The sequence below is a fragment of the Vicugna pacos genome, chromosome 1 (genome assembly GCF_048564905.1).
Source record: "Vicugna pacos chromosome 1, VicPac4, whole genome shotgun sequence".
NCBI classification, from domain to species: domain Eukaryota; kingdom Metazoa; phylum Chordata; class Mammalia; order Artiodactyla; family Camelidae; genus Vicugna; species Vicugna pacos.
This window is the reverse complement of record NC_132987.1, coordinates 115,399,640-115,415,033: the sequence shown is the minus strand read 5'-3', so window position 1 is coordinate 115,415,033 and position 15,394 is coordinate 115,399,640. Positions and strand designations below refer to the sequence as shown.

Here is a 15,394-nt window from a genome sequence, read left to right as displayed (position 1 = left end):
CATCTGCAAAGATCCTATTTCCAAACAAGATCACGTTCTGAGGTGCCAACGGTCAGGACTTCAATATACGAATTTGGGGGGACATGATTCGTCCCACATCTGGGACCCAGGGCTACAAAGGCCAGTTCTGCTTTGTTACCTCCCATCACATCAGTTCCTGGGGTGCTGAATGACGTGAACATGGGATTTATCACCAAACAGAAGATCTTTGTGACTGATTTCTCTGATTTTTGGAGGCCAGAAGCCATTGATGCAGCCAAACAGGACCATAAACCTTCCAGAAAGCTTCCTAAATTGTTTAACATCTTTTGCTTGAATTCAATCTTACTAATACTAATGTTAAGAAGTCTGCTTTTCTACAAATATTGTCTATCACTTTTATGTGGAATCTAAAAAATAATATAAATGAATCTATGTACAAAACAGAAACAGACTCACAGGCATAGAAAACAAACTTATGGTTACCAAAGGGGAAAAAGAGGAAGGGATAAATTAGGAGTATGGGATGAACTGATACAGACTCCTATACATAAAATAGATAAACAACAAGGATTTACTATGTAGCACACGGAACTATATTCAGTATCTTGTAATAACCTATAATGAAAAATAATCTGAATAAAAATAATACATATATAACTGGATCACTTTATTGGACACCTAAAACTAGCACAACATTGAAAATCAACTATGCTTCAATTTAAAAAGGGGAAAAAAATAAAATGAAACAATAAAGTAAAGAATTCTGCTTTCCTCTTGTTTGCATTTGCCTGGTTTAACTTTGCCCATCTTTTAATTTTAACATTTCTGAGTAAATTTGTTACATATATGCCTCTCACAGATCTAAATTTGTTTTTGTGTCACATTTTATGAATGTAGTACTTTGCTTTCCAACTTTCTGTGAATTATTTTTGAATTTGTGTATGTTTCCCTTTCTGGTAGTTTAGGTTTATGGTCCTTTTTAACTCTTCCCACGGTTTCCTATGTAACTTTTAAATTTCTTCTTCCTTTTTTTTTGGAGGGGGGTGGGTAATTAGGTTTATTTATTTATTTAAATGGAGGTACTGGGGATTGAACCCAGGACCTTGTGCATACTAAGTATGTGCTCTACCACTGAGCTATACCCTCCTCCCTTGTAACTTTTTTAAGTAGTAAAAAGTCTTTATTTCCTGATTTATCAACTTTCGATGATCTCTACTCACCTCTGAAACCCTGACAAATAAAGAAATTAGTACACCTACACTTTTTTCCATTTCTGCTCCCGGATCCCCCTTCCAATGGCATAAAACATCCGAGTTTACTGTATTCTGATTTGGTCTTGTAGCTATAATTCCCAAGGCTGTTTACTCTTATTTTTGGTTATAGATTTAAATGGGTTCTCTGTTTACCACCAGTCCTTTTATACCACACACCTTCTCTGTTCCTGGATTCTTCTTTTATTAGCATGTTTTATGATTTCATCATATAGCAATTTTATTTTTAAAAAATGGCTCAGGAGTGTTTATTTCATTGAGACCAGAAGCCTAGGTAGAAAACAACAGTTTCCTTGGACGTAAAATTCTTCCATCACCCATCCTTTCCTGTAATTCTCTGTAACTATTAAACCACTGTTTTCTGGTTTTTAATGCGGTCAGAGACGTATGAAACCAGTCTGAATCTCTTCCTTGTGTAGGTGGTTCACCTTTTATTATTATTACTAATCATCATCATCATCATCTGGTCACCCAAAGGTTCTTTTTTTTTTTTTTAATCCTCAAAGTTCAGTAATTTACCAATGATGTCATTGATTGTGCTGGGCAATATTCTTCCAATCATAGCATTTAAGTTCATCCTTTAGCTCAAAATGATTTCCCTCTGAGCCTTCTTTTTTTCTCTTTTTTCTTTCCTGTTCTCTTGTTCCTGATTATGTACATATGAGACCCCTCTACTCACCTTTGCCTCTTGCTTCTTCTCCATTTGATTTGGGATGATTTTCTCAGGCCCGTCCTCCAAACTCCTGATGAATTTCTGCAATGTCTTTTTCCACTTCTTGTTACTTCTAATGTAACTGTTCTTTCCGAAATTATTTTGTCTTTAAGGTTTTTTTAGTTCTGCCATCTTAATTTTCATCTTCCTTGTGACATTATATTTTCTGACATCTTGTGACTTGTCTTTGAGCTTTTTCTCCAAAGATTCATGTTCTCTTTCATTTCTTTGAGGCCATAGATAAGTGTCTGTCTGGAATGTTCTTTCATTTACTGGAGCAGTATTTATATCAGATACTGCCTTTTCCTCTTTTGTTCCTTCTCTTTAAGCTTTCTCCCCTCTTCTTTTTGATCATTTCTATCCACATAGAGGCCCCACCTGGATTCTTTCATGTTATTAATGATCATTTAATGGGTGGATCTATGGGACCTACCATTCACTTAAAAACAGTACAGAGGCCCAAGGGAATGAGACAAGACAGCTGGTCGACCAACTTGGATATTTACTCTCAAACACCTGCTCAATACCCTGCCCAGAGACACGCTAGTTAGCGCTGGGGCCAGGGTGAGGGTCAGGGTGAGGGCATCCTCCACTCTGAGGCTCACAGATTGGACAGGAGGTCACCATGGCTAGAAACAAAGCTCAGGTAGTTTACAGTCTCTCTTTTGACTGGTTCAAGGCTTGTTCCTTTTCTCTGCTCAGCAGTCACGAAGCAGAACGCCACTCATTTCTCCTCTACTCCACCTGCCCTCCCTCTTCCTCTGAGTCAGGAGATGATGGCAGAACGTAAAGGTGGTACTTCTGAATGGTCCCTCCTTCGGCTCTGTCTCCACAGAGATCTACCTCTCCCATGGCCCAAACGAGCAAGTTGGACATTTCAGGACTCTTGTTATTTACTTCTAGAGACGTCTGAACCTTGCTAAAGATACAGAGAAACACACGTAGGCTGTGTCCTCACAGAGGACATCCTCACACTGGATGTTTCTTTGTCTTTGAGTTGATGATCCATCCTTTCATAGTTTTATAAAAGGTAGAGTTAATGCTCTATTTTTCATAATTTTTTTTCTGGGTTTCCGGAAGGGAAATAAATCATAAATTCTTCTATTCTCTCATCTTTTTACCATAAATTCCTTTAATTCTCATTTCCTTTCAGAAGTATTCCATTTCTGGAAATTATTAAGCTGTTTAGTATTTTGAGTGCTAAATGGCTTTGAAGATTTTGCTGTTAGGCCTTATATTGGAGCCATGAACTGCTTTATTTTACTCTGAAGTTCTATTGAAATTTTAAATAGTCTTTTTTATAGGGGCTAAACAAGTAGCATTTAATGCTGTATGTATATATGTATGTATTTTTCTTGCCTTCCCTAACCTCCATGTGCTTCTGTGATACTACACTAGTCCTAGCAATGTTTAGAATACATTCAGTAAAGGGACTAAACAAAACACAACTTCATAAATGTTTGTTGGAAAGCAACTCCCTAATGTCCAATTTTGGTAATCACCAAGGTAGAAGGCTCGAGAGGGTGAGACGCTTTCATTAAATTTTAGATGTCTGGGCAGAATTATTGAAAAGAATGTTCATTTGCAGGATCAGCAACATGTTGAAAGCTTGAATTGTAAGTTGGTACCCCTTGAGTACAACAGAGAAGAGAGAAGATAAATGGGGCAAGGATTGGGATGGAGTAGGGAAGGAAAAAAAAAGCAAGGGAAAGACTCAGAGTGACCAGGGGGCTAGCAGCCCCCACGACATCAGTGTCACAGATTGTACAAACCTAACTAGTAAATTTCTAAACACCAATTAAATGTCTTATTAGAACACAGGGTCCTTGACTCGTATTTCCCTGTGTCTTCTCTCTCATCTCCCTTATCCTTATATCCAGGACCTAGCTCTGGACCTGGTAGGATCTGAAAAATAAAGATACCCCCAGGGGGTGGGTATAGTTCAGTTGGTAGAGTGTGTGCTTAGCATGCATGAAGTCCTGGGTTCACTCCCCAGTGCCTCCATTAAATAAATGAAAGCACCTAATTACCTCCCAGCCTCTCAAAAATTTTTTTAAATTTTTTTAAGAATTAAAAATAAAAGATGCCCCAGAACAAGAGTTGGGCTTCTTCCTGGGGCTACTGAAGGCAAAGGACATGGCAGTAGTCCTTGCGATCATGATAATGACAATTAGCACCTGTAAGTAAGAAAGGGGCTGGGGCACAACTGGGAGCAGCTGAAACTAAGGAGTCCATGTGTGGGGCCACATGCCTCAGAATCTCAAGATCACCTCCAGAAGTTCTGATTTAGTAGGTCAGGGGCTGGATCGAGGGATTCACACTTGTAAAAATCTCCCCAAGCAATTCTTACAGCTATTAATGTTAGAGAACCACTGGTCTAGAGAGTCTCATCAGCCCTAACCCTGGGGACTCCTAGTTCATGTTCAACCATCTGGGAAGACAGGATGCCACGTCTGGCAGAAGGCCAGCCAAGGAGCTGTCAGCTGCTCCCCAGCTGTAGGGGGTCGATGCTAAGAGCCAAGAAGACACACCTCTCGCCCCTAGACATCGCTACCCCTACCCTGCCATCACCAACAAGTGGCTGGGTTCACATACTCTCAGATTCCATGCACCATCTCCAAGCCTGAGTGGGAACTGCCAGGTATAACCCACGGACCCCCTCAAGCTGCTTTCACACCGCTTTTCTTCAGGCTGCGGGGGAAGACTTGAAAAGAGAAGGCGGGAGGATGGAGGGATGTCAGCCAAGTTCGTAGACACTTCTTGAGAACCTCTGAAGAACACCCGAGAATATCTTGCCTGGATCTGACACTTGGGACTTGGCTGCTTCCAACAGAAACCAGCTAGACAGTTTTCATTCGAGAGTCCGCATTTTAGATTGTTAAGCTGTCTGGCCAAAACACAAGTCCAAACAAAATGAAACAAAGCCCCATTCACATATTCAGCACCCGAGGTAGGAGGAATGACAGACCTTAATAATGTGGAGCTTGGGTAAGAGGTTACAGTCGGCCAGCGTGAGTTCGTCCCCGTCCAGGAACTTCCTGCCAGAAACAGCGACTTCCTCGGTGCTGTAAGCATCAATTTCATCGGGCAGAGGGCTATTTAAGTAATTATCCAGCTTCTTCAGGGCCTTTAACAGGTTCCTTTCATAAACTGAAACAGAAAGACAAAGAAATGGCTAAGACAAGCGTGAGTTAGCGCCATTTTTCTCTCAGTATCAAAGAAGGAATTTGCCCTTCTTTCTTGAGACGGGGCCAGGGAGCGCCGGAGAGTTGGGAAGGAGAGGGGAGAGTTACAAGATCTGAATAAAGGACTCACTTCTCCCGGAAAGTAATTCTGCTGCCTACACAACACTGCTGCTTCTAGAACTCATTCAATTTTATTCAAAAATCTTTATGGAAAGCATGTAATCAAGTAAGCACTGGCAGAAGCTTCATTCAAACAGTTCCCTGGTGCAACTAGGAACTCCTGGTGGTGATTATTTTCCCCCAAAAATGTCGCTTTCTGAGCCCCCAACCTCCAAAAGCAGCACTCAATCTCTTATAACCCACATGCAGACTCCATGTTGGAGGCGCTTTTTGCTTATTTCTAGACACAGGTCCCTCCCCGCTGTGAATGGGTCAGAATTCCTAGGATCTTCTAAGAAGCCACACCGGAGTCAGAGTGGAGATCTGCGTAGAAAACAGAAGACAGGAAGATGGGAGGGACTCACTCTCGTTTGCATCCTTCTTGGTGTTTTTTATAAACGCCGAGAATTTGGCAAATACATCATTTCCTGCAGAGTTGGATTCAGGGTATTGGGTCCCCAGCTTAGGGTACCTTGAAAAATTCAAAATGAGAGTATCACAGATGAGCACTGTTTGAGTTAAGAGAATACCGTGGGGGTTGGGGGGGTGCCTTCCTCTGAGAGGACACAAAAATGGAAACTTCCCCTTGAGTGTTTTCCTAATCTTTCCGTCTTCAAAGTTTGGAGCAGCACAGTCAGGGGAAAGCACAAGTGGACTATTCTCATCCCGGGATGCAGGGCCTCACCTGGTTCCCTCTCTCCTGAAATGAAGGTGATGGCCTGGAAGGGAACCAGCACCCCGCGATGCTGCTGCCTGCCATCGCGCTCCTGACCTTCCTTCAGAAACGGCCCCCCACGTGACATCTGCCCACTTCCTCTTCATTTCCGGCCATCAGACCCTGATCACCAAACTGCAGGTGCAGAGCACAGAAAACCCAACCCCCGGAGCCAAGAGCTTTAGAATGGGCCGTGAGCAGGGGTGACCCAGCTGTGAACACGGGTTCCAATGAGGCCCACCTTGGGGGAGCGAGCTTCTCCTCCAAAAACTCCTCGATCTTATTCACATCCGTCTTGACTTCACCATCAAAAGTCACGAAAGGCGGGTTGGTGCCGGGAGCCAGGTTCTGCAGGTCTGCGGGTTTCCTGGGTGGGAGGGAAGGGCGGCGTTGGTGGGCAGGCGGCCACCAGTGTCTGGATGGTTTCTAAAGCTTAACCGTGTCCTCCCCAGCTGAACAGAAATCACCCTTGAGAATTTCACAGGTGATTGTGGGTCTACAGAACGCCCTACTGGCAGTGAGAGTGTAGCCCTTTTCTGGATAGAAAGGTGAAGAAGTTAACTCTCCCCAGTGTTATCAGCCAGGCGTGGCACTCAGACGGGCTTCTGAGAGGCTCACAGCTGACCGGGAACTGGGAGAGCAGGCTCCTCATGGTGCCCCCAACTCCTACTCCTTCTGGATGACATCTGACTCCATCCTGGGATCAGTGTGGCCCACGCTTCTCCAGCTTCAACTGACGGTTCTGACCGAAGACACATGGGTCCTAGGAGTGTGTGTGTGCATCTGTGTATCTGTGTCTGTGTGTGTCTGTGTGTGTCTGGTTGTGTGTGTGTGTGTACACAGGGAATCAGGTATGACTATTTCAATAATGCAGAAACCTTGTCTTACCTTTTCAGGTCCACTGTTGTCACATTAAATATGACACCCTTTAGCCAGAGAATCATAAAGAGACGCTGAGAAAATGGGCAATTTCCAATACTCTCCCCATCATAACCAGCCTACAAATAGAAAAAGAAATCTTCATCGGAGCCAGTCTCACAGTTATAAATGCTGGACTTTGCATGCACGCACACAAAATCATCATGAGTCTGTGTTAATGGTGAGGGTACAGAAGGTGGCCTTCTGAGGCCCTTTCACCAGCCTCTCCGCCATGTGGGAGGTGGCAGGGGAGTGGGTGGAGGACCGGGTGGAGGACACACACACACTCACTGAGCGTCTTCTATCTTCCTTCCCACCACCTCACCACTTCCTGCCATGCTGGGCCTCTGAATAGCTGTTCACAGAGGGAAAGAACTGCCGGAGGGAATTCCCTTTGTGACTAAAAGCAGAAAAAGAAAGACAGGCTCTCTCCCTCCCTCCATCTCTTGATCCACTTCAGAAGAAACACACCTCTAGGACGATCATGCATAAAAACAGACCAGCAGATTCTCCCATCAAGACGCCATCCATCCCCAATATTCTCCACTATTCCCATCTACAGAATGAGGGTTGGATTATATGAGTTCTAAGACCCCTGGACACTGTGAACCTTTGAGGTCCCCTCATTGTATGGGGAGCACTTGTACTTAGAAGTAGATTGTTGCACAGGTGACATCAAGGATGGAAGGATAGGAGACAATGCCTCCCTGATGACCCGAGCGGCTGACATCCACATGCACGTTCCCCAGACACAGGCATAGAAACACGCAGAACAGACACCCTTCTTCCTGTGGGCTCTGGGGAGAGATAGGCGGGTGTTGGAGAAGAGAGGGGAGGGGAGGCTTTGCCCTCCTGGGGAGTTCTGGAACTCTTCCTTCTCTTCCCATCCTTCTCTACCCCGACACATCTCTGTCAAGGTTACAATGCTAATAAAATGCTGCAGGAAAGACCAGGAGACTCAGGCAGACTCCAATGACAGAAACACAGCCTAAATATTTAATCCAGGAAGTCCATTTCTGCCACTTGTTGTTCAAAGAAAGTGGAGAGGAAAGTACTGTATCTACAACCTGAGTAACAGGAGGACACAAGGCAGGAAGTGAGCTGCTGGTTTGGGAATTGAAGAAAGGAAAAAAAATGCCTCCAGAAAATTGGACAATTTAAGGAGAACTTCAGAGGTGATTCTCTGGTGCTAGTGTTCTTAAGTCATCTGGAGAGGTGGTTAATAACAAAATGAATAGGATAAGAGCAAGAGACCCGAAACCCAACGTTAAAAAGACTTGACATGTACCCCAGTGTTCACAGCGGCACTATTCACAATAGCCAAGACATGGAAACAACCTAAATGTCCGTTGACAAATGACTGGATAAAGAAGCTGTGGTATATTTATACAATAGAATACTACTCGGCTATGAAAAAGAATAAAATAATATCATTTGCAGTAACATGGGTGTACCTGAAGGTCATCATTCTAAGTGAAGTAAGTCAGAAACAGAAAGAAAAATATCATATATCACTCATATATGGGATCTTACAAAAAAAGATACAAATGAACATATTTCATTTCAAACAGAAACAGACCCATAGACAAAAAACAAAATTTGGTTACGAGGGGATAAAAGGGGGTGGGAAATGATAAATTGTGAGTTCAAGATTTGCAGATACTAAGTACTATATATAAAATAGATAAACAACAAGTCTGTACTGCACAGCACAGGGAACAATATTCAATATCTCATAGAAACCTATAATGGAAAAGAATATGAAAAGGAATATATGTATGTATATATATGACTGAAACATTATGCTGCACACCAGAAACTGACACAACATTGTAAACTGACTATACTTCAAGAAAAATTAAAAAAGAAAAAGACTTGATCAGCCTCTTCACAAAATATGAAATCCAAATGACTAAAATGCACATGAAAAAGTTCTCAGGTCATTAGCCAGCAGGGCATCGCAAGTTACAGACCAAAAATACATTCCACTGCACATCTACCAGAATGGCTAAAACGAAAAGATCTGACAATATCAAGTGTGGACAGGAACACTGAGCAACTGAATTCCCATCCATTGCTGGTGGGAGTGCAAACTGCTACAACTGCTCTGGAAAACTGTTTGGTAGTTATCTATCCAAGCTAAAGATGCATGGACACTATGACACAGCAATTCCTCTCCCAACAGAAATGAGTGCTTATAGGCATAAAAGCCACTTATATGAATGTTCTTAGCAGCTTTAGTGTTATGGCCAAAACCTGGAAACAACTCAGACACCAAGAGTAGAAATGAATAAATTGTAGTTTATTCACATGGTCAGACACCACACCCCAATGGAAAAAAATTAGCTACTACCACAATGAATCTCACATGTATAAGGTTGAGAGAAAGAAACCAGACTCAAAAGAGTCCTGCATAATTCAATGTAGGTGAAGTTCAAAGACAGGGAGTCAGATGAGCAGTTACCGCTGGAAGACAGGCATTGTCGGGAAGGAGGGGAGAGAGACTTCTGGGTGGTGGAAATGTTCCATAGCTTGATCTGGGTGGTGGCTGCATGGTGGGTATACTCAATTGACAAAGTCTTAATAAAGGCTCTTTCTTGGGTGTTTTACTTCAATACTCCAAAAAAACCCAAAAAAATATTAATTAAAAAAATACAGTCTGATTCAGTGCGTCTTACAGGGGGCCCAGGGATCTGAATTATTAACAAGCTCCCCCAGGGTGATGTGATGCTGGTGGTCTGGACCTCACTGGGGGAAGCACCATCTTAGCCCTACCTGGGACAAGAGTGAAGGCTGGCACTTGTGTTATTATTAATATGTCAGACAGAACTGTCTAACCCCACAGTTGGATGATCTGCTGATAAGAAGACTTGCAAGGCCTTCTAGTCAATAAATTCAACCACATAAGTGTAAAGATAATGGGTGACTTAATACACAGAAAGAGGCACCAAGACTCAGGAAACTGACTTCAGAGTCCCCTAAGCGCTGGGCACCTGCTTCACCCACTCCAGCCCCTCCAGCTCTCCCTTTCCGCCTCCAGCATTTACATGCAGGTCCACCTCATAGAGGGAGGGGCTGAGAACCCCCCTAGCTGGCGTCTGTGGAGTTGCTGGAGCCTGAGGGGTGGGGAGGTGGGCAGATAGGACCCAAGCATCCAAGTAGACATACAGCTCCCCTGCAGATGGCATCTTGGCCACCTGAGACCACCCAGGGGTCTCCTTGCCTCGTGGCCACTTTGAAGGCTCCCCTGTCTCCTCCTGGCTCCATTCTGGAGCAAGAAGCAGGGCAGAGCTGAGCTTCATAAAACCCCCAGCGGCTGGTGGCTGGGGCTCCCTCCTAAATCATGGTGCTTTCCTAACCACAGCAGGTTTGGGCAGAGTCATACCAGATTGGCCGGGGGAGTGGTGGGGGGGTGGATGAAAGCACAGGGACACCAGGGCACATATTTTGGCCAGTCCTGACTTGTTCCACAGCTTTTAAACCTCTTATTTTTATAGTAGTTATGCTAAGCTCAGTGAAGTCTGAGGAAAGTTCCGCAGAGTAGGGCAATTGTTTCTTTCTCTCTCTCCCTTCTGTCTCCATCCCTGGGAATCCTCTTGTAACTCATTCCGAAGCCAGTGAGATCCCCAGGAAGCCTGGGCATTCTCCGTCATCTCTGGGTGTCTTGATGAAACTCACCTAGCCCCCTGCGCTGGGACCCGCCGCCTTCTGCCCTGGCATCTGGAGAAGTTACTCTGCAGTCTCCCTGCTTTGCTCTGTCTCTGTCTCTCTCTCTCTCTCTTTTTTTTTTTTCCTTAGCATTTTTTTTAACTGAAGTATAATCAGTTTACAGCGTTGTGTCAATTTCTGGTGTACAACATAATGTTTCAGTCATACATATACATACAGATAGGCATTTTCATATTCTTTTTCATCATAAGTTACTACAAGATACTGAATACAGTTCCTGTGCTATACAGTGCGACCTTGTTGTTTATCTATTTTGTATACAGTAGTTAGTACCTGCAAATTTCAAACTCTCAATTTATCCCTTCCCATCCCCTTTCCCCCCTGGGAACCATAAGTTGGTTTTCTATGTCTGTGAGTCTGTTTCTGTCGTGTAAATAAGTTCATTTGTGTCATAGCTCTGTCTCTTTAATGATCTCAAACTCAAGCTGGTGTTTTCCCTTAAAATTGTTCTCACCATTTCCTGAGTCCTGGCAGCCACTTCTTTAGGGGAAATAAAAAGAGGGAAGTGGGTAAGAGCAATGCATACTTTAAAATATAAAAATGGCCTTTGTCATCCAACTCTGTAAAATCTTAACTTTCTTAACAGACTCCTCGTCAGCACTGCAACTGGGACTTCGCGTGGGGCTGGGACTTCATGAGGGGACAATGGTCTGCACGGCCACGGCACCCACAGCTCAGAAGACAGTGACGCAAGCTGAGCCTGGACATCTCCCCCGACCATATGGCCTTAAAACAGAATTGTTCCAAACCGGCGCGGCTGCTGGACTGAAGGCTGTGAGGCATTTTAGAAGAATTAGCCAGCTGCTATGACCGCCAATAAAACAGGATTTACATATCCAGTGTTGCCTCATCTTAAATTGCTCTAAAAGAAAATCATTTTTTTTTTTCTGTCTCGGTCTGTTGTAAATGAGGGGGTGTCGGGAACATGGTGGGAGTGACTGGGACGCCTTGCTGCCTAATTTTATGACTTTAATGTGCTTCGGTGCTCGGATGTGCCAGCAAGAATAAAGGCAAGGATCCAGCCATCTCCACGGCCCACGATTGGGCAATCCTAGGAGAGTCTGGTCCTGGGCGCCTTCATTAACCAGACGAGATGATGGGATAAACACTCACGTTAGCGGTGAATAACTGACACCGTGGCCATAATTGGGACGTTTTATCGTATGCAGTTTTATTTTCCGATGTTGATAATTCTCTCCAGCTAATTACACTCTGGTTAAAACGTCTCAGCAGAGCTCTCAGCCTACGGGGGAAATTTTTTGTACGTTCACATTTCTGATAAAATCAAATTAGGCAGTTTGAGAGTGTCTTCTGTTTCCAGCGAAGACCCGGGCACTTGGATAACCCAGATGTGTACATCCGCCTTTCAAATTCAACTTTTCTGAGCACCTACGACGGTAATTCTCAAAAGAAAAACACTGATGTCTCTGACAAGTTCTGAGAAATTCCATTCGCCCCTGAGACCGGCTGTGGCATCTGTGACCGTGGTGGCTCTGCCGGGTCCTGGCCTGGGCCCGCCTCCCCCTCACAGAGGCCCCGGGGCCGAACTGTAAAGGTCCACACGTCACTGAAAGGTCAGCAGGTCCGCTGCCCCACAGCCCTTTCAAACCAGAGCCTCTCCCACCCATTCCTCCCACACTTACTCCATTTAGAATTTGTGGGGAACATTTTTTTTTAATTTCTTTTGGGTGCTTTTTGCTTCTGGGGAACAACCTTTCTGATGCTGGGCTGGAGTTCCATGTCAGGGGTACCCCACCTTCCACTAAAGTGGCTCCTGCTCATTACTGCCTTTGAGGGACATCCCCACCCTGCCAGACCTGACAGTGGGTTGATGACCCCCTGGAGATATTCATGGTGGCTCCTTAGCACCCCATACCCTCTCCTTCCCACCAGAACAGGGCATGTCCCCACCACCTTGATTCTTCACCTTCTTGCCTCTTCCTTCTTTCTAGAAAATTCTATGAGGGCCTAAATGGTAAACACATCCTGCGAAGTAAGCATTTTCTCCTACTCTGCCCAAATGTCGTGAAAAACAATTTGAAGTGTAGAGGGAAGATGAAGGAAGAGGCAATAAATGGGTCACATTCTCCTTGTCCCTTTTCTGCCAACTGGAAGTTGGAGGTTGACCTCATGTGCAGGGAATTCCTTGTAGAAAATCAGGAGGGACCTGGGGGCAAACAGCTAATTTGGCTCCATCACAGGGATCAGGAGAAAATCAGTTGAGGGATGAAAGGCCATTGTGTTTCCAATGTTCTGGAGGGACTTTAGGCTGAATGAAAACAGTAGCTAACCAGAGGTGAGAGTCAGAAGATAGACTTTGATGTGGGAGGCCATGGCAGCCACTAGGATCAGGTCTCCTCCAAGAAGAACAACACGGTCCAAAGGCCAGCCAGGACCTCCCTCTGCAGGCAGGTGGCCCAGTGAAAGGCTGGACACAGCACAGCCAGACAGAAACCACTGCAGCCAGACAGATGGGGGCCGACTCCCTGCCACAAGTCCATTTACAAATTTCCTGCAATTCCTCCCGCGACCTTTGCAGACGGCAGAATGGCACCGTGTGCTTTGGGGCCCTGCAAGCGAACGTCAAGCACAAAGATCCAGCCTTCAGGCCAAGTAGTCAGCCCTCCCGGTCCGGCTGTCATCCCTGGACTGGTCCACGGAGGCCTGGCTCCCCTGCCGCACACGCACCACTTAATAGCTAACGCTAAGGTGTGGTGAGCACCTCTCGTGGAACGGGAGCTATAAACCTGGCCCCAGGAGGACAGAGGGTTATCACTGTGCACACGGGGCACTGGAATGGCTGGTGCTTGTAAAGAGAAATGTGGGTGCAGTGACAGTGCACCGCACCCCCCAGCCTGAACCCACTGTGTCCGCCCTATTTAATCAGTGCCGGGGACACTGCCCCAGCCCAGGGAGAAGGCCTGTGGGACGGGGTGGGGGGCACTCCTCCCGGGTCTTCTCTTGCTCCTGCGTGGAAGCAGGCAGGAGAGCCAGGATCTCCCTAACCCTGGACACGCCCATGTCGGGAGTCAGGGACCCCTCTTCCTCTGTCCAGGCGGCTCCGGCAGGCCCCGGCAGACCTCCTGGCACACAGTAAACACTCAGAAAACGACTAAGGGCCTGACTCCAATTGCTCCGGGTGCCTGGGGGCCTGGTCCACTTCAGAACATGCCTCACTGCCCCTCCCTGCTCTTTCTTTTCTGGGGCAATGCCCATGAACTTTTCCCTTTGAGAAGCTCCGAAATCGTCACTACTGAGAGATCACCCAAGGAGAGTGACCACCTCTAACTGGTGGGAAGAGGAGAGAAGGTGGACTAGAGGGAGAGGGGGTAGGGAGAAGGAGGAGAGGTGGGGAGGGGGAGAGAGGGGGGGGAGGGGAGGGAGCGGGGAGGCGGGAGGAGAGAGCACATAGGGCCCACGACCTGGGCAGCTAAGTCTCCCCCAAGCCTCTGGGACCAGCAGTTTGACTTAAAATGCAATATTCAAATCAATCTGAGACTTCCTGATTTTGAATAATCTATAAGTAAAAAAAAAAAAGTGTACAATTCCTTCCATTTGCCGGACACGCTGACGTTTCCATTTTGAACGCCAGGAGGTCTCTCAGAGTCAACAGGGTCGGGGGAAGGCGTGAGGAGCCAGGGAGAACCCGGGTAAACTCGGGCCCCACCACTTACTTAATCAAGCGGCCTTGGGCAGTTCATTTGTTCTCCCCGAGTCTCGGTTTCTCCATTAAAAACCGGAGATAAAAATCCCTACGCCTCGCAGCATCGCCGTGAGAGAAGCTCGAGTCTCGCGGGCACCCCGTAAAGGCGGCTATTACTGGCATTACCATCATCAGCGTCATCATCATTACCCCTGCAGACCCAGGCACCTCAGAACAGACAATTAGGGAACTTAGGGGACTTCTTAACAAGGTTCAATTAGCATCATTTTCATGCCAAACTGTACAGCCTTAAAGAAGCGATGATTTTTTTTTACTTTTCCACAACCTAACGCCTCTTCCATCTATTTCAAGTGAAAATTAGTAACTGAAGTCGTTTGCTTAATTGCAAAAGCAAACAGATCCCCAGCCAGGAGGCAGAAACGGCAGGGCCCAGGCCTGGCATCGTGTCTGGGAGTTACATCAACCTTGCGGGGAACCGTCCAGAGGAAACACCTTCTAGGGGGCTGGGCACCCCTGACCACCCCTGACCGATGGCAGGGCTGATGAGCCCAGGGGAGCTGCTTACTTTTTAAGAAAATCACACCAAAGCCCTCTGCCTGTACAAGCTGAGAGGCTGATCTCCTTTCTGACTTTTGGAGTCGGCACCAAGGGGGCCCGAGCAGGTGGCCACTGCTGTGTCCACCATCACCTGGGGGAGAGTGAGCTCCGAGCAATGAGAGAAGGTAATCCCCTCCTCCCATCAGAACTTGACATTCAACAGGCTGGAAGTGCTCGGATCCACACTATGACAGCCAGGTGGGGGGGGGGGGGGACAAGCTAGCCCACCTCTTCCTTGTCAAACAGGAATGTTTTGTGAAGAAAATGTCCTCCCAGACCAGCAATTTTGAATGTGATTTTTAAAAACAAACACTCCTTGAAGACCTGCTCTGATTTCAAGTATAGTTGTGAACTATTTATGGACATGATTGGATTCAATCTTTTCAAATGCCTGTAAGATGTCCTATTACTATTCCCATTTTACAGATGCGGAAACTGGGGCTCGGAGAGACCACGTAAGTT

General features: G+C 45.8%; 1 protein-coding gene across 2 annotated transcripts in view; it reads right to left on the bottom strand.

The window, feature by feature from the left end:
- The window catches only part of CLIC6 (chloride intracellular channel 6), a 37,486-nt gene that overhangs the window by 3,051 nt on the left and 19,041 nt on the right, over nucleotides 1-15,394 (bottom strand). Inside the window, exons 2-5 of one of the 2 annotated variants that reach the window (XM_031688329.2) lie at nucleotides 6,913-7,022; nucleotides 6,266-6,391; nucleotides 5,675-5,781; nucleotides 4,934-5,115 (exon numbers count right to left, since the gene is read on the bottom strand). In XM_031688329.2, the coding sequence (XP_031544189.2) occupies nucleotides 4,934-5,115; nucleotides 5,675-5,781; nucleotides 6,266-6,391; nucleotides 6,913-7,022 (525 nt within the window). The remainder of the gene's footprint in view (nucleotides 1-4,933; nucleotides 5,116-5,674; nucleotides 5,782-6,265; nucleotides 6,392-6,912; nucleotides 7,023-15,394) is intronic. The other variant, XM_072968881.1, reaches the window with a different exon arrangement.